The sequence below is a fragment of the Dreissena polymorpha genome, chromosome 3, assembly GCF_020536995.1.
Source record: "Dreissena polymorpha isolate Duluth1 chromosome 3, UMN_Dpol_1.0, whole genome shotgun sequence".
NCBI classification, from domain to species: Eukaryota; Metazoa; Mollusca; class Bivalvia; order Myida; family Dreissenidae; genus Dreissena; species Dreissena polymorpha.
The window spans coordinates 103,781,447-103,800,701 of NC_068357.1; the positions used below are offsets into that span (position 1 = coordinate 103,781,447).

General features: G+C 34.1%; 1 protein-coding gene across 5 annotated transcripts in view; it reads right to left on the reverse strand.

Annotated features, from left to right (window-relative positions):
* LOC127872917 (cyclin-dependent kinase inhibitor 3-like) overlaps nt 1-19,255 on the reverse strand; it is a 59,973-nt gene that overhangs the window by 36,079 nt on the left and 4,639 nt on the right. For 3 of the 5 annotated variants that reach the window (XM_052416452.1, XM_052416453.1, XM_052416451.1), the window contains exons 2-3: nt 10,314-10,388; nt 1,561-1,616 (exon numbers count right to left, since the gene is read on the reverse strand). The exons of the other annotated variants lie outside the window; for them this stretch is intronic. In XM_052416452.1, coding sequence (XP_052272412.1) covers nt 1,561-1,616; nt 10,314-10,378 — 121 coding nt within the window. In that variant the 5' untranslated portion in view covers nt 10,379-10,388. The remainder of the gene's footprint in view (nt 1-1,560; nt 1,617-10,313; nt 10,389-19,255) is intronic. 5 annotated transcript variants of the gene reach the window in all.

The following is a 19,255-nucleotide window of genomic DNA, read 5'->3' on the forward strand; positions in this document are numbered from 1 at the left end:
TTCCCTCAACATCAATTGGTCCGGATTTAAATGGGGAAAAAGTATCAGAAAATTTACATCGAAATCATGAACATTACGTATATACCTTAAGCATTAGATATATTCCCTTAGGCATTTTTTTTTACGGAACATACGAGTTTTCTCAATTGATTTTATCATTTGCTATTTCATTGTTGTTTTGCGTGCTGTTTTCATCAGACATTTTTGTCATCGTTCTCAACTATTATTAATCTCTGTAAGTTGTTACGGATGTTGACTCAATAATAGTTTACAAACATGCATGGAACCAAACAAATGTCTGTGCGGAGGTTGGCTACTAACAATAACAAAACCAAATAAGTAAAGTGGATCTAAACACAAAATTAAATCATATATTCAAAGTTACTTAGTCAAAAAAGGGCCATAATTCCGTCAAAATGACAACCAGAGTTATGCAACTTGTCCTGTACTGTCCCCTTATGATAGTTAGTAAGTGTGTTCCAAGTATGAAAGCAATATCTATGATACTTTTGGAGTAAAGTGGACCAAAACACAAAACTTAACCACATTTTCAATTTTCTAAATATAAAGGGGCCATAATTCTGTCAAAATGCCACTCAGAGTTACATAACTTTGCCTGCACAGTCCCCTTATGATAGTTAGTAAGTGTTGCAAGTATGAAAGCAATAGCTTTGATACTTAAGGAATAAAATGGACCTAAACACAAAACTTAAACAAATTTTCAATTTTCTAAGTATAAAAAGGGCACATAATTCTGTCAAAATGCCAGTCAGAGTTACATAACTTTGCCTGCACAGTCCCCTTATGATAGTTAGTAAGTGTTGCAAGTATGAAAGCAGTAGCTTTGATACTTAAGGAATAAAATGAACCTTAACACAAAACTTAACCAAATTTTCCATTTTCTAAGTATAAAAAGGGCGCATAATTCTGTCAAAATGCACGCCAGAGTTATCTAACTTTGCCTGCCCAGTCCCCTCATGATAGTAAGTGTACCAAGTTTGAATGCAATAGCAATGATACTCTATGAGAAAAATGGACCTCAACACAAAACTAAACCGGACACCGACGCCAAGGTGATGACAATAGCTCATAATTTTTTTTTCAAAAAATAGATGAGCTACATGTAATAAGGAAACCTGCCCTGCCCCTTGGTGGCAATGTTTTTCAACCAACTGAACCATTTTTTAAACTCAGCTGACATAACATTACAACAAATGTTCTGACCAAGTTTTACAATAATTGTGACCTCAAGAGTGTTAACAAGGTTTAACTACAGCCATACAAGGAAACCTGCCCCACCCCCTACTGGCCATGTTTTTCTCACAGACCGGATCCATATTAGAACTCAATAGAGATATCATTAGAACAGATTGTCTGACCAAGTCTGGCAGTTATCTCATCCTGTATGTAAGTTTATCTTAACTACATACCTGATATCCTTGTGGAAAACAATTGTTTCTTCAGCATCATTACTTTTACAATTACAATACTTGAAATCTCTTTAATAAATAATGTGGTAATAAGAATCCAAGGTTATCTCAAACAACTCAAAAATAATACCTGGCAGTGAACTGATGGCAAGCTTATCCTCATGTTCACCTAATCCTAAATCAAGCCTGAAATGCATAAACCTTACATTCAATAAACAAAATATGACAATTGGATACTAGAACAACCCGTTTGAAAACTGGAAAAATGTCCATCGTGATGTTTCTATTAAGGCTTAATTTTACCTTTAATTACACTGCAACTCCATTATATTGTGATTCCGAGGTCCAAAGATCACGATTGCGATATATCCGGCATGGGATATAACTTGTCAGGTCATTCATGGATGAATACGTATGGATTAGCATAGTTTGGCAATTTCAAACACGCTAATTACCTACCTAACTTTATTATATGTTACATCCATTTTTACATATGAGTATTTTAAAATGTGTATAATAAAATATGTTATCCAAAAAGCATTGCAAATTTTTATTGTTCACAAAAGACATGACAAAATCTAGCCACAAATATACATTCCTCTTGCACTTCCTGTAAATTATTTGTCCTTACTAAAAGAATGCAAAAATAAGACCTCATGTTTAATATCACATCATTCTTCCTTGTGAAAAGCATGGGCTTTAATATTTGAATTCTGAATACTTCATACCACATGGGACAGAACTCAATCTAAGATCTTTAATTTTGGAAAAAAATGTTAGTGCAAAAAAAATGTGCAGTTTTCTCTCAATTAAAAACATGTTGTTTACGCTGTATTAACACGCAAAGGTTCTTGAAATTGGTCAATATTGACCTGTGACATTTACAGTTATTGTATACACCTTCATGTGGGGACAGTGTGTATAACGCATCCTGAGCGCTGATTGGCTGATATGATTACCTATAAGAAAGTGATCGATAGCTGGCATCAAATGTTGTGAAAGGTGAAGAAATAACCTCTGATAATGGACAAAGTGAGTTTTTTTATTGTCGCACAGCGTTTTTTTTCCTTCTTTAACTAGTACCGGGGAACGGTACCTTTCCCAAAGCCTACCGGAGGCTTCCCAATTTTAGCACCGGACCTTTCCCAATCTCGATATCTACCGTTCCGAACGATTTTAGGTGCCGTTCCCAATAGCCAGTGCCTTTTATTTTCGCTGGAAATATCTTTTGATATTGTCGAGCCTTTCATTTTCGACCATTTATTTTCGCAGGACATTGTTGCGTAGAAAGTAAACAAAACTTTTCAAATGGGGCGCAACTCTAACCGCTGTGTAAAATGTGAATGGATTACATAACCGCGACGAGTGATCGATATTTCCCGTGAAAGAATTCCATCGCTAAGACCAGTCTTCCTTACATCAATAAACTTTCTCAACACTAATTTTGTGTTGACATTAAAAAAAAACGTAACCGTATTGAGTTAAATGCGCATATTACTTCTATGTATAGTTTTTTAAGTGTCAAATCCGGACAGTAACTATTCGGATACGAATATAAACAAATAAAAGTTTAACATAAAATTAAAAATAATGAGACATGGGTGTAAAATCCTATAGTTATTTACAACATATACATAAGCATTTAATGGCAGATGATCTTAATATCTTATTTGATGATTTGAAAAAAAAAAAAAAAAAAAATATAAGACTTACCTTTGAAAATTATTGTTAAAGCATTCCACTCTAAAAACTCATTTTGGTTACGTGTGACTATTCTCACTGTCTATTGTTAAAAGATGTCAAACCAGTACAAGATCCATTGTTGTTGTTTTTGTTTAGTTTTTAAGTTTTTAATTTAACTCACATGAAACATTGCAGGGCTTGTAAGACTTGAGGGCTAAAACAAAATTATTAATATTATTTTTTATGCAACCTCAGTGCTTATGCCTATCACTGGAAGATATTTTTCCAATTGACGGGCACATTCTAACTGAAGTGGCAATAACACAATTTTCACATGACATGATACGATAGTCAAAATATCATAACCGAACTGTAGTTTTTCTGTCAAAACCTAGAGTTTAAAATGCTTTGTGATGCAGAATATAGCCCCTAATGATAGATTACATGCATTTTAAAGGTTCCCAATTCATCAATTTTGCGACTCGAATTTTTCCCAATTCATTGATTTCGCGACTCGTTTTTTCCCAATTTGAAGATTTCACGACTCGAAAAATTCCCAATTGTAGGGGTACAGGTACCTTTCCCCTTTGGGGAAAAAAAACGCTGTCGCAGTACACAAGCGTGAATGTGATGCACAAAGAAGGCAAACAATCAGGACCAAACGGGATTTATGAATATCATTTTACACAGAAAATTCAAGTGGGTTAAAAAAATTGGGTCCAAGCTGACATCGCAATATATCGAACAGCAATATATTGAAGATGCAGTATATTCTTTAGGCTTTTATTTACAAACCAAATCACAAGGCTAATTTGTTTTAATGTTTTGCTTTATAGGAACTTTTATTTAAATCTAGTCCTCTTAAGATGATAAATACAACTAAAATAAATTCAACCCATAAATTGACAAAAAATCATTAAATTGAAAGACTCCAATCATGTAGCTAATTAACAAGAGCACCGCCTTGCGGGTGCAGACCGCTCATCTATTTTCTTTTTAAAGGTGAAGGGACTCTCATTTTCAATCACAAAGGAGGGAGGAGTGGAGTGAAGAGGGGTGTATAGTGTGGGGTTGTGGACATTTATTACATTATCTTCCAAAAAAGCGAAAAAAAAAAAAAAAAAAAAAAAAAATCGGGGGGGGGGGGGGGTATAGTGTGAGGGTGTGGTGATAATTTGTGAGATGATCTTAAAAAAAAAAAAAAAAAAAAAAAAAAATCAAAAAAAAATTTGGGGGGGGGGTGGGGGGGTGGGGTGGGGGTATAGTGTGAGGGTGTGGTGGTCATTTGTGAGATGATCTTATAAAAAAAAAAAAAAAAAAAAAAATTAGGGGGGGGGGGAGGGGGGGAGGGGGGGGAGGGCACGGGGGATGGTTTGGGTGAAGTCTATTGTGGTATGTCAGGTAAGAGTAGTTTCATCAAAGTATCAATCAAATCTAATCATAAATAAAGAAGTTATGGCAATTTTAGCAAAATTTAATAATTTGACCTTGAGAGTCAAGGTCATTCAAAGGTCAAAGTAAAATTCAAGTTGCCAGGTACAGTAACCTCATGATAGCATGTAAGTATTTGAAGTTTGAAAGCAATAGCCTTGATACTTCGAGTGGATCGAAACACAAAATTTAACCATATATTAAAAGTTACTAAGTCAAAAAAGGGCCATAATTCCGTAACAATGACAACCAGAGTTATGCAACTTGTCCTTTTACTGTACCCTTATGATAGTTTGTGAGTGTTCCAAGTATGAAAGCAATATCTATGATACTTTAGGGGTAAAGTGACCAAAACATAAATCTTAACCAAATTTTCAATTTTCTAAGTATAAAGGGCCCATAATTCCGTCCAAATGCCAGTCAGAGTTACATAACTTTGCCTGCACCGTCCCCTTATGATAGTTCATAAATCTTGCAAGTATGAAAGCAATAGCTTTGATACTGTAGGAATAAAGTGGACCTAAACACAAAACTTAATCAAATTTTCAATTTTCTAAGTATAAAAAGGGCACATAATTCTGTCAAAATGCCAGTCAGAGTTACATTACTTTGCCTGCACAGTCCCCTTATGATAGTTAGTAAGTGTTGCAAGTATGAAAGCAATAGCTTTGATGCTTAAGGAATAAAATGGACCTAAACACAAAACTTAACCAAAATTGTCAATTTTCTAAGTATAAAAAGGGCACATAATTCTGTCAAAATGCATGCCAGAGTTATCTAACTTTGCCTGCCCAGTCCCCTCATGATAGTAAGTAAGTGTACCAAGTTTGAATGCAATAGCATTGATACTTACTGAGAAAAGTGGAACTAAACGCAAAACTTAACCAAAATTTGCAATTTTTTAAGTACAAAAAGGGCACATAATTCTGTCAAAATGCACGCCAGAGTTATCTAACTTTGCCTGCCTAGTCCCCTCATGATAGTAAGTAAGTGTACCAAGTTTGAATGCAATAGCATTGATACTTTCTGAGAAAAGTGGACCTAAACGCAAAACTTAACCGGACGCCGACGCCAACGCCAACGCCAACGCCAACGCCAACGCCGACGCCAAGGTGATGACAATAGCTCATAATTTTTTTTCAAAAAATAGATGAGCTAAAAATGGAACAAGGCATGTTACAGGATGTGACCCCAAAGTATATGCTTGTCAGGGGTGGGTGGGCATCACCTTGATAACTAAACACATAACTGGAAAACAATTTATGTTAAAAAGTTTACAATAGGACCCTGATACCGAAGAAACTGAAGATTGGGATGCTTTTGACGACAGGGGGATAATAGGAACATATATTGCTATGTTGGTCTATATGAGCACATTTTTTCTGTCCTCACTTTTGGTTACATCCCCAATAATTATAAGCTCAGCTGTTTTCGGAGAAAACCCCAGGTATTGTCATAGCCAGCTCGTCGTGTCGTGTCCGTCGTCGTCCGCGTCGTGCTAAAACCTTAACATTTTGTCAAGGTTTTGAATATTGGCTCTAAAATCAAAGTGCTTCAACCTACAACTTTGAAACTTCATATGTAGCTGTACCTTGATGAGTTCTACATGCCACACCCATTTTTGGGTCACTAGGTCAAAGGTCAATGTCACTGTGACCTCTAAAAAAAATAAAAAATTCTGACAAGCTTTCATCTATTCAAAACTGCACCCGCAGCCGAGCGTGGCACCCGTTATGTGGTGCTCTTGTTTGAATGTTAACATTTTCTTCTTATTGTGAGCTTTGTGATGCAAAATGAGTTTGGCAAAAAACAATATTAGTATTATTACTTGCCCTAATTATAAACAACACAGATTGTGTTTATTGCATACTAGCAAAAAAAGAAAAAAGTTTGAAGTATGGATTTTGGACAGTTTGGATGGCTTTTGTATAAATTCATGTTCATTAAAACTAAATTTGAAACCTAAAGAAATATGTCAATCTTGAAATGTTTTTCCAAAAGCTCACTCTTTTAGACTTCAATTTTGTCATTATTTACATTTAATTTAAAAAAATCAGTTTAAATAACTTAATTGGTGATGTAACTTTTCTAGTCCAACCACATCATGTCGTGACTGAATGTAAACAAACTCAAAATTGTTGAGGGAAGGAAGTGTGCACTAAGTGGGAACTAGACCATTACAGGGTTTTTTTTTACTAAGAAAGTGACGCCGATGTTCGGCGTCTTCCCCTACCAGAATTTTTCCCCTAAAATACAATTTCCCCTCCAAAAATATAATTTTTCACCAAAATATAATATTTTACCCTCAAAAAGATGTTTTTTTTCTTTTGGGAAGTCGACACTTATCCAAGTTGTACCATGTAAAACGATCTCGCTCTCTCTCTCTCTCCCGACGAACGCTCAAATCTGGGAATCCCAGTGGTTCTATATATAGCTCTTAAATTACGTCATGGAAACCGGGCAACTAATCGTATTAATCATGTGACTATTTTACTGGATTCCGGTCTTGCGCGAGAAGGGTGTTTCGTCAATTAATTACCGGAAACCAGTAGAATTTTCATCCGGGTTATGTGAAAGCCAAAATATAAACGTTAAAACAGAAAAAAGTCTCACAATTGGCATTCATACACGAACAAAATAAAACGTTCGGACTCAGAAAATATTAATTGCGTTGACGCATTTTTTAAGAATGAATCATCAAAAACCGTTGAAACCCAGCAGGATTCGAAAGGTACATGTAATCAACATCGATTAATACTGTCGGATTATTGTGAAAGTGAAAGTAGACAATCGGCAGCTGCCGCACCTTTCCCTTCCAATACTGTAGCAGATCTAGATCGTCAACCCATTCATCATGAAATTGAAATCATAATATTGACATCGTTCCCCGGCCCCAGTTGAAAACATTTCCCATTATTAGATCTACACCTGCAACTTTATTTAGGACTTTGACTTTAATATCATACTTGTTCATGTGTTTAAGAACAAAAAGGTCAGAGACATGCCTCTTTAAAAAAAAAAAAAACCCTGAAGTTTGTAGGTGAGTTATAGACATTGAAATGAACAGGTTTTTATTTCCCCCAAATATGTTTCTTTCGCGCTCCATTTTCCCCTTTTACCCAGCGTCCAGCGTCTTCCCCTTTTTCTAAAAAAAAAACCTGCATTATCATGTACAGAACAAGTCTGTTATGAATCAGCATGCTTAGAACGTTTAAAAGCAATAAAATTGAGTCACCTTAAAAGTTGGGTCATTAGTGGGGTCCCTCTGTGTTACCTCACGAATTTAATGGAAAATTGATTATCTTAAGTAACTTAGCATTTTATCATTAACATAATGGCGCTTATTTGTCATTTGGTTGTAAGCGGCAGAGGGACGGAATCAGCCCGGGTAAGTGTCATTAAAAGTTACTTCATGAATGAAGAAAAATCGGCAATTATTAATTAAATCGCAGCATAAGCAACCTTATGAAACCGACAGAACTGTTGCTGCATCTATATGCATTTTGCTTATGCAGAACAAGATGTTCATTTGCCAAGAACTCTTAATCTAAATACGACATCCAGTACCCCACCCAAGGTCACGCCATACATATTGTGAACTTTGATATGTCAATTATGAACTGTCTACAATACAAAATCTGAAGTGGAATTACTTTTGATTGAGTTTTGCCATCATATTAATGCATTTCTTCCAGAACAAGACAAACATTGATGACAGAAATAGAGACAACTGAATTCTAAAGATCGCTTTGTGTCACAGTTACATCCTAATTTGTCAATGGTTACATCTTAACTGAGATTAATGTTTTAACCCTTTACCACTTAGATACGTATTTTTACGCATTTGTTGTCCCTAAGAAAGTTAAAGTTAATTTTAGACCTTTCGTACTAAATTCAAGTTTTAAAGGCTTCATTTCCAACCTTTAGATACTGATGAGCTGCAAACAGCATAACACTAAAAAAGGTCGCAGGCTGTTCTGGTTTTATACTGTTTGCACATAGCCATTTTCCCTTTGCTTTTGAGTGGGAAAGGGTTAAGGTTGTTCAAAATTAAATTGGAAAAAGTTGTAATGGTCACTGGTTCAGCCTCCTCATTATTAATCTTTAACATTAGTGTGTAACACATTATAATTTTAGGGCAAGATAGTTTGATCACATAATGTCCAGTGGACACCAAATTTTGTTGTCCATGTTACTCATATTAATCCAGGACCAGTTCCATGTTGCTTCCAAGTTACATCTAAGCTGAAATCTGTGCTTAGATTGCCCCAGCATTATCATGTTAGTTTTAATAGGTGATGTTACATTGCTCTTTGGCATTGAACAGTTACGGAGTGGAAACAATAATTCATAAAGTTTGACTTTAAAATGTGACCTTGAACTTCGAACTTGGGAAGAGCATAGAATTGTATTCAACAGAATTTGCTGGCAATAAAGAATGATCACGCTCATTGATATTAAAATTCTGCTAGGAATTGAAATGTTACAGACCAAAAACAACACAAAACAATTCATTGAATTGTGGACTTGCTCTTTTAAAGCGGCCCGTCCACACACAATATCATTGTCAATTTTATTGACTCAATAATATTGACAGAACATTTTTTGCCTTCAAGTGTACACAAATATTTATTAATACTTTGTTCATTTGTACTTTGGTCATCATTCAAACAAGAAAGAAAATTGACAATGCTTCAATAAATATTTGAGATCTCTGATTTTCTTCAATACATTGACAGTGTCTTCAATATCATCCATTCACTATCAATTTTATTGTCAATCTTCATTATTGACAATAAAATTGACAATGATATTGTGTGTGGATGGGCCGCTTTACCAAAGATTGTGGCTCCAGTGTGTGCCATGCAAATACACATTTACTTGTAAAAATCCTGGCATCCTGAACAAGTTACGCTGCAGTACAGTTTAGAGTTTATTTCTATATTTGACCTTGAACTATGACATTAGACCGTTAGACATTCCATTTGTGCTTGACATGCATCCTCCCAACCTTTGCCCCTTATGCCAGGTTATTAAAAAAAACACCCATGCTGGTAAGTTATGATTTTGAGGTTGGACATCAAAGTAATTCTCTGCACCTACATGTATTCTTAAGGACTTTATTTCCTAATTAAAGGTGACCGTTGACCTTTATTTGTGACCTAATTGATGTTTTTAATTAAAGGCAAACATAGCAACCCATGCAAAAGACATCAAACCTATCAAAAAATTTTTGCTGATGTCCGGTATTATTCCCAAAACTGTCGAACCTTGTGTCCAACACAAAAAAACATGTAAAAATGAGTCATGGTTGAAAATGAAAAACAAACAATGAATATGTTTAAAAAAAGTACAGACTGGATTATCTTAATATTACTCTGATCGATTATTTAACTTTAAAATAAAACACATTTTACCAACCAGTCAAACTTGCTATCTTTTCTGGTGACGTATCAAACACAAATGGCAAATCTTGGAACCCGTAAAATAATGCACCTTTTTTATACTGATCAAAGAGATCTCTTCGCTTTTTATTGAATGTTTTACCATATTTTTTAACTGTTAAATATTGCGAAAATCATAATAATAACATAAACCCTATAAAGGGTATTTTCTATTGTTTGGTTAAAGACCAACAAGGTCCGGTAAAATTGGGTGAGGTCCGGTAAATTTTTAAAGTTAACAGACCTCACGTCCAATAAGATTTTCTTGTCTTTCACATGGGTTGATATAGGATATCAGATGGTGAAACAGTTGCTTTCTACTAACCAAGATATTAGGAAAGGTGACACGTCCACTTCCCCCTCCTCATCTGAAGATTCAAATCCAGACATGGTGTTGGCCCTGCAGCATATTTTCAACCATTATAAACATTATATACTTGATTTATATATAATCTTTGACTAGAATGGTAAGAATGAAAATGACTTTTTGGATCACTGGATATTCCAGTGACAGTTGGTTGCTTCTGATCGCAAAAAGAGTGTAATTGAAACAAAAATACACACAATCATCTTTTTTGCTGTAACAAGACAAAGATTTGATAAATTTCTTACATTTTACCTTTGACATTAACTGTGAAATTCACCTACATGCACGACCATGTGTATGCTTCACAAGTATTAAACTTTGACCAAGTTTATTGCAAATATTATAAATGCTGTAGACAAAGTTGTGACCTTTGTTCTTGAATTGTGACCTTGACCTTACATTCATTTTAACACTACTTCTAACAATACCTTGACCCCTAACATTCATTGTAACACTACTTCTAACAATACCTGTCACTTCTGCAATGTTATTTAAAATTACACCAGCATGGAATAAAGTGAAGTTCAGGAAAAATAAATGGGGTGAAATTTGGTCATCAATTGTGACCTTTGGCCTGCTTCTTGAATGTTTCACTTCTTACTATGTTTGGACTTCTGTCAAACACTACCGCAAGATAGGTCTGCATATAAGCTAACTACATGAAAATTTCAGTTAAATACTCCAAGTTAGTGAGTGTGAACCGTTAGAAAAACCTTGACTGTAAACTCATGATGTAAATGCAATCCCGAGCTAGGTCTGCAAGTAAGCTACTAACAGTAACAACAAAAAATTCTGTGCAAGTTATTGAGCTTAACCGTTGCTTTATTTTTAACTAAAATAGACATTGACTTGGAACTTACAAGTAACAATGTGACCAAAAACAATTCAAAGCCAGGTCTTCACACAAGAATGTAAAGTCCGGGGTTTCATCAAGTTTGTCAATCCAAACCGTTTGACATCTCCCTCGAAACAAAACCTTGTCCATCAAACCCAAATCTCATAACCAGGATTTTTAACATTCTGAAAAAGTTACATCAAGATTGCACCAAATAGATTTTTCCAAACATTGCACAAAAAAGTGAAGAAACCAAGACTATGTTTCAAATCTGGTGGACAAGATCAAGAAGGCACATGAGACAGCTAGGGGTACTTTGATACTTCTACAAATCCCATAAATCAGAATTGCAATCTCCTGGTGCTGCAAAGGTTTTATGGGGAAGGTGATATGGTACATCGTCTTGTTACTGTGTGCTGGAAGGAAAATGTCCAAAGTTGTCTTTGCAATCGAAGGGGAAAGCATTGATAGCAAAGAAGTTGTCAGCATATCTCTATCATGTGAAAACCAGGAACTGAGTAACTGTTGTTGGTTAACTCACATAGGATGATGGTCTGCATATCTCTAACATGTAAAGACCAGGAGCTTAAAATATTTGGTAAACCCAGATAGGTAGATGCAATGCAGGGATTGTAAGCTGCCTGAGTGGGTTAAGCAGGAGAAAGGTAAAGATAAGGTTGAGAATTCAACTCCTGTGAGCAGTGCGCTGCCGATCGTCATTGTTGCCAATGGCGACAAAATAAAAAAAATTGGCAATTTATCAAAACAGCATTTTTTTTCTATATAAAGTTGGTACCATAAAATGGCACCATTCCCAATTAGACAATTTTTCTTATTTCAAAATAAAAAAATCCCAATTCACAAAAAAATCCCAATTCCCAGAAAAAATCAACAAATCTACACAATAGGTTAGTTTACCTACTAAGCGTGTTTTCACAACACCCAACGCTTAATCCAGTTTTGTCCGGATTTTCTTTTACTCAGTACTGCATACAGTAAAATAACTGCTTCAATAATGAATCATCAAAAATACTGTAACGATAAAGATACAGCATGTCCGATTTTGAAATTAATTTTGAGGACATTTCTATTCAAAATCATTCGCGATATAAGTAACTTAAAATATACAACGCAATTTTTAACTGAAATTAAACAATTTCAATTGTCAGTACACAACATAGTTTTTTATACAAAAATCAATACATGAGTGCTTTCAATTGGGAAAAGGCGTAAACTGCATACCTTTTACGTGCTTTTTTATCAGGGCAAAGGATGAATACTAAATACATGTGCGGTGTTTATTTGAAGCTAGAATTTTATAATGTTGTGTTAACATTAAAATTCAAAAGTGAGTTTCAGATTACAGATTTAATAATCGTCATTTGAGAATGCAACAACACATGTCCAGTTTTAGTTTATGAATTAAATAATAATATTTTAACAATATTAAGCATGAAATGCACAATTTCCACGATGATTACATGTACACCAGGTTGCCTTCATCAGTCTCCTAAGTAACTTGCCACCAATGGAGTTCACCGTTGTGCCTTATTAGTGTCAGGGCTTTCCTTAGACCTCAAATCTCAAGAGTCAATGACTCTTGGGACCAAATTTTCAAGAGTCAAAATCAAATTTGTATGAGTCATAATAATAACGCAGGAGAGTCAATGATATTTTGTACTTTAAGCAAATTACTGAGATATAATATATAAAAAGCAACAAATTTACAAATATCTAAACATTTATTTCTTATATTCCAGTCAATAAAAGAGATAATGCAAACATACATTGTGACCAACATTGTGAGCATAGTGAAATCAATTCGAAAAAAACACTCGCACTTGTAGTGACATAATATATATCAGGGGTGTCAATTGTCCCAAATTCGAAATACGGAAAATTAAGCAGAGATTCAGAGACCGTAGGATAAAGGGAATAGAGGACAGAGCCCCTCGAGCCCTTGCTTATTGTTATTCTTTATTTTCTTTCTATGTGCAATTTCTTAAATGTACCCTGGGTACTCTTAAGTATACATACATTTGTAAATGTACCCGAGTACAGAAAATATACTGAAACCTACCCTGGAATTCTAACCATAAATTGAACCTTGCTGGCTAATTTTATCAAATTAAGTATGTTCATATTTATGTCAATGTATTGTAAAATGGCCTCTATATTATCGCATTCCGTAGCGCGTTTTACAATTTTGCAGGGACCAAAACTTAGCTCGCATACTCGCAAAATGCAAGCGAGATTTAAGGATAGCGAGCTGAAAAATATAAAGCTTGCAATTTTCTGAGAGTAGAAATTTCAGATTTCTCAAACCTGTTTTTCCATAAATCCTCTAAGTATTGAGAGATAATTACTTCTATAATCACGACTCCCATTTTCAAGATCAAAATCTTGCTTAAATTAAACGATTAAAGTGTTAAAGAATTGCGTAAACACATTTGGCTGCCATTATTGTTGTTGTTGTAAGATTCAAGGGAAGCTACTCTGGTACGAGCTATGGTTCGCTAGGTGCTTGCAGCTAATATTAAGCGTCTAGGTGATAAAGACTTTCTTAAAATCTTTCTGTCTGCACAATCAAAAACGTTTTTTTCTTTCTTTTTAAATCTTAAAATATATAAGTTAACCTGATCCAGTGTAGAAAATAGAAAAATATTGCATAACAGGGCCCTCAATCTATCAAATCAGTCCCCCACCTGAAAAGTATACTTTTTTTCCCATTTTTTTTTTTTTTTTTTTTTTTCTATAGAAAGATGTGTCTCATGATTATTATATCTCAATTCTATTTTAATTTAATCTTTTCAAACATACTAAATTATGAAAAATGCAATGAATATAGTGCAAACATGTACAAATGAAATAATGAGAGAGTAAGTAAAAAAATCCCCCAAAAGGGAAACGCCGCGAAAATTCCCCCTCCTAAGGGCTGCGGACCCCTTCCCCCAAAGTTGTGTGAGGGCCCTGCATAATTAAATTATGCGTTGCCTTGAATTTGTTTTCAAAAAAGTCAAATATGTTAAATTGATTATTTAAGACTTTCCTTATTTTCCCCAAAATCCGGCGTTTCACGCGATTTTTTTCACCTAAAAAAAGGCCAGGCCCTTTCCCAAAAATATAAAGATAAAAAAAAACTGCACTTATCACACAAGTTCATAATACATGTATTTTGTAAAATTTTAATCATATGTTATCAAAATAGTCATTATTTACCAGTTAACGGCTTCTTTAAAATATAAGAAACACTATTTACATGCGATTATTTTTCCCAATTGAGCCAGTTTTGCGATTAATTTTTTTCCCAAAATGGGGTTTTTCACGACGTGAAATTCCCAAAATTCCAGTGTGGCGTTTTCCAACATTGGAGCGGAAAAGGCCTGTATGCTACAAGAAATGTATTGTTTTAAATAAAAAATATAAAAAAGAGATGTGTTTGTCAGAAACACAATGCCCCCTATTGTGCCGCTTTGAAGCCATATATTTGACCTTGAAGGATGACCTTGACCTTTCACCACTCAAAATGTGCAGCTCCATTAGATACACATACATGCCAAATATCAAGTTCCTATCTTCTATAATGCAAAAGTTATTGCAAAACTTTAACCAAGGTTAAAGTTTTGGGACACACACAATGAATGAATGAATGACAGACAGACAGACAGGCCAAAAACAATATGCAAGTGCCTTCATTAGGTTAAATTCGGTCCCTGTTTTGGATTTTTCGGCGGGAATAAAACTGAGGTACAACCTCAACTGGCCAGGTATGTGTAAGTATATTTTCTGTACCAGGGATTCATTAAAGTATACCAGACATTCCCTAAAGTGCCGGACAGTCGGACCTGACTGATGTTTTTAAGACAAGTCTGATTGAAAATGCTCTGTTGCCTGTCCGATTGTCCGGTAAATAATGAAAGAAAAAACGTTTATTTACTTCATAGAATTAAACCTAAAAATAAAAGAGAGCTAAAATGAAATATGAGCAGTAAAAACTACGTTGAATGTACGTGTAAATATGTTTTTATGAATAAACAAAAACACGTTCTGCAACTCAGATCGTTGCAATCTGGGTATTAACAGTTTGTTCAATATATATCTTTGTGGCAAGTTTGTTGACATTTATAGTTTAATTCTGAGTTGTCATATAATTTTGCGACCGGGATATATTTGTCATCGAAATTTTCCAAATACTGATACATGTAAATGCTTGGTGCTTTTAAAACTTAGTCTGTTAGTGTTAAATTACATAATTGATATCCCATGTGTGCTCTGTTGTTTAAGGTACTCCATTGATTCCTTACAAGTAGAAAGGTTCTCCATTGATTCCTTACAAGTAGAAAGGTGATTTTTTTTTGTAAAATAATTTATTTATTATCTTCAGTCACTGTCCTACTAAACTATCAGTATATGAAAATATTTGTTTTAACAGCAATTTTCATAGCAGTATTATACAATGATTGAATTTAGAAATTCAATTGTTCTTAACTAGTTTTTGGTTTAAATATTTTTCTTTAGAATACTGTGTGTTGTGATTAGTAAGCGTTCATTGTTCAGTGTTGTTTTGTTTATTTTCAATTTCATTTTTCCAATTATCATTACATCAATTAATTTGAGTCGGTGACATGATGTTTGGGTTCTATGAATCACATTAAGGTCCTGCAAGTTTGTGAAGTCCACAAGACCAAATAGGTACTGTGGACTTTAAATACTTTTGGGAATGTCTCCCAGCTTTATAACCCAAAGGGTTGCTGAGAGTTGCACTGCGTCGTCTTTTGTCCAAAGGTGTAAAATTTGATCACCAGTAAAAATGCTAAGGAACACTGATACTGCAAAAACTTATCAATGTTAACCTGTCTTAAGCAAAAACACATGCAAAAGGTACAGTTTGGTCGCCAGTAACGGATCACTTCTGGTACATGTACATCGAAGAAAACAATACACAATGTCTAAAATATACAAGAACACGGATACATTCAAAAGACGCATGGATAAACATTGGATCAATCACCCAATGATGTACGATTATAAATGTGAATATAATATTATAATAACCGGAAGCAAAACACTGAGACTATTAAATAGTGAGGACAAAGAAGAGGCCACTACAGCGGTTCCAAAGACCTGAGGTGGTAAACCACCTAAGGTAACCTAAGATAATATATAAATATATTTTTATTCACAAAAAAGAGAGAGATATATCTAATTGCTTTGTATTTACTTTGTTATTCTTTCCACTATATTGCGAAACGTAATGTTGCAGACTTAAAGTGTCGATATCGGTAAGGTCGCAGTATCAATACAATTAGGCTGCCATTCAGGTAAATTTAATCAAAGACCTATTGATAACACAGATTGGAAACTCTCCTCTTCGCGATAGCGATATGCGATAATATCTAACGGCGGACGCGGGTCACGTGACATTGATTTTGGAGATGCCGGTGTACCTGTAGATTCTTCCCTGTTCCAACTACTGTCGGCCATTTTGTTATAAAGCAATCAATTATTCTTTGTTATAAGTCGTTAATATTTGTTGTCGTAGGGTATTCTGAGCATGATCTGGTAGTTTATATTATAATGATATTGTTATTAACAATCTTAATGTGTTAATTAGTGTTTTTAGCGCTCGGTTGTCAGTTTGCAGAGCATTGAATGTCTGAAAGCGCAACGTTACGAACTTCGCGTAGTGAGCAAAGTCGGTCGCCGAAAAAAGACATATTGAATATTTTGTGTGTGAATAAAAATAAGTATTTATTTTCTGTGTTGATAATTCTTAAGGTTTTGGTAGTTGTTATTCTAATTAATTATTAATTTATCGGAATTTGAAAGAGAACACTGGATTCGTTCATTTTCGATAATTTTTTAAAAATTGAAAGGCCCGAAGCATTTTTTTAAACATCTTCATTAAGCATCACATATTGATAACGTAAGATTTTTATGTTAGGTGAGATGTTAATCTATGTATGATTTATAAAAAGTAGACGAAAATGAGGTATTTTAAAGGATTTTGCCTTTGTACAATTTGTACTATATTATACTGTTATTCCATTCAATCATTTTTCACACCTGTCGCCAAAGTGGTTTGTTTCTTTTTGACAAACTTTTCTAGTTCTCATCCCATATCGTTGAAGTAAGATTTTTATGCTAGGCAAGATGTTAATCTAAGTATAGATTTAAACAAACCAGAAGAAAATGATCAATTTAAAGTATTTGGCCTTATACAATGTTGGTACAATTTTAAGCTCTTTTCTTCTGTTGTACAAGATTGCTGTCAAACGTGTTTTTGTTCTTTTTCATAAACTTTTTCATTTTTCATCCCAAATAGATTAAGTCAGATTTTTATGCTTGGTGATATGTTAATCTAGGTATGAATAAACTAAACAGGAGGAAAATGTTCATTTTAAAGGATTTTGGCCTTGTACAAAGATGGTACAATTTTAAGCTCTTTTACCCTATTATACACACATGTCGTCAAAGGTGCTTTGGTTCATTGTGAACAACTTCGTCATTATTCACCTCAAATCGAAGAAATAAGATTTTTATTCTGGGTAATATGTTTATCTTGGTATGAATAAAAAACAAGATGAAAGTACAATGTATGGGTTTAAATTCTCATTTAATATCTTTTATTAGTATTACCGGTACCAGTTTTCCTGCCAATGTTACACATGCAAGTTAATATACAAACATATTTCAACAGATAGCTGTGAGATTACTATTAAAACACAAACAAAAGCTGTGAGATGACTATAATTCGCCGGCCTAGGCCACTGATCACACAATTAAAATCAATCAACAACGCAAACTGGTAATTGAAGTGGATCCCTTCTTTTAATTAATTCTCATAAATAAAGAAAAAACACACAAAGCATCTTCTTCAGTTCGCTAATTGATCCGACGATTAACACGCGCGTGAAATGTTGTTGTTTTTTTCTTTTCGCGAAATCCTAGCCCATGATACTGAAAGCTTAATTTAATTACCAAAAGAAAAAAAACTGGATTACAAACAAAACTTTAATAACCTATAACTCATGAATAAGATCTAAATAAAAAGAGAATTAAACAATTGAAAAAATCTACACAATCAATATTGAAATAAGTCTAACTGAAACCGTTTTTGGATCGAACGATCATAGCATTTATTATACTGTAATGTTGTTTTAATCAGAGACCTAGATCTATGTGTCCACATATATCTATCCGTTTTGAAATAATGATATTTTATAAGGTTTTTACTGTTTGAAATACCAAATTATACAAGAATATTTTATCAGCAAAAGCCTTTCAAATAAACTATTCAACAGTATTCTCGCCGCGATTTGGAAGTTCTTAGCGCTATTTCTTCAACGATCGCGGCTTTATAAATTCTTATGGTAGGTAAATAAAATCGAGATTTTATAAAAAAAACATAATTACCCATGTTTCTATGAAACTTTATTTTATAAAAATCTGATCATTATTGACCAAGTTACAGCCGCCTTTCATAGCGCCGTAACATTTTCGCATAACTTTGCTCGATAATCGTAGCCGTTGCGGGTTATGGAGGTTTCGGTAAATGACAAGTTCGGTAAATTGATTTATAGAGTAAAAGCCGTGGAGGTTTCGGTAAATTGATTTTATAGAGGAGGTATACCTACAACGAGGTGTCAATGACACCTATTATCGGCTTACAATAACATTAGGGGCATTTATTTGCAAACTGTGGATTAATTTTGATGTACATTAATTGAGTTGTTTGGCACTAATTAATTTATCGGTTTAAATGTACGGACTTGATTTTATCAAATTAGAGATGTTTGCAAAGTGTTATTATTAATTATCCAGGCTTGCAACCTATAAATATTCTAATCGATGGAGGTAAATTATATATTAAGGTCATGGTCGTTTTGTATTTTATATATGTTTTTAAACAATTAGTTGATAAAAACCTTAATTAAAGCGTATCAGTTAAAAAAATATAATAATGTGGCTCTTACAAGAGGTGGCCTCCACGTGGCAAGAGCTGGGATACATATTCATTATGTTGGCAAACTACCTCATGTTTATATAATGGTTAAGTTTCGGT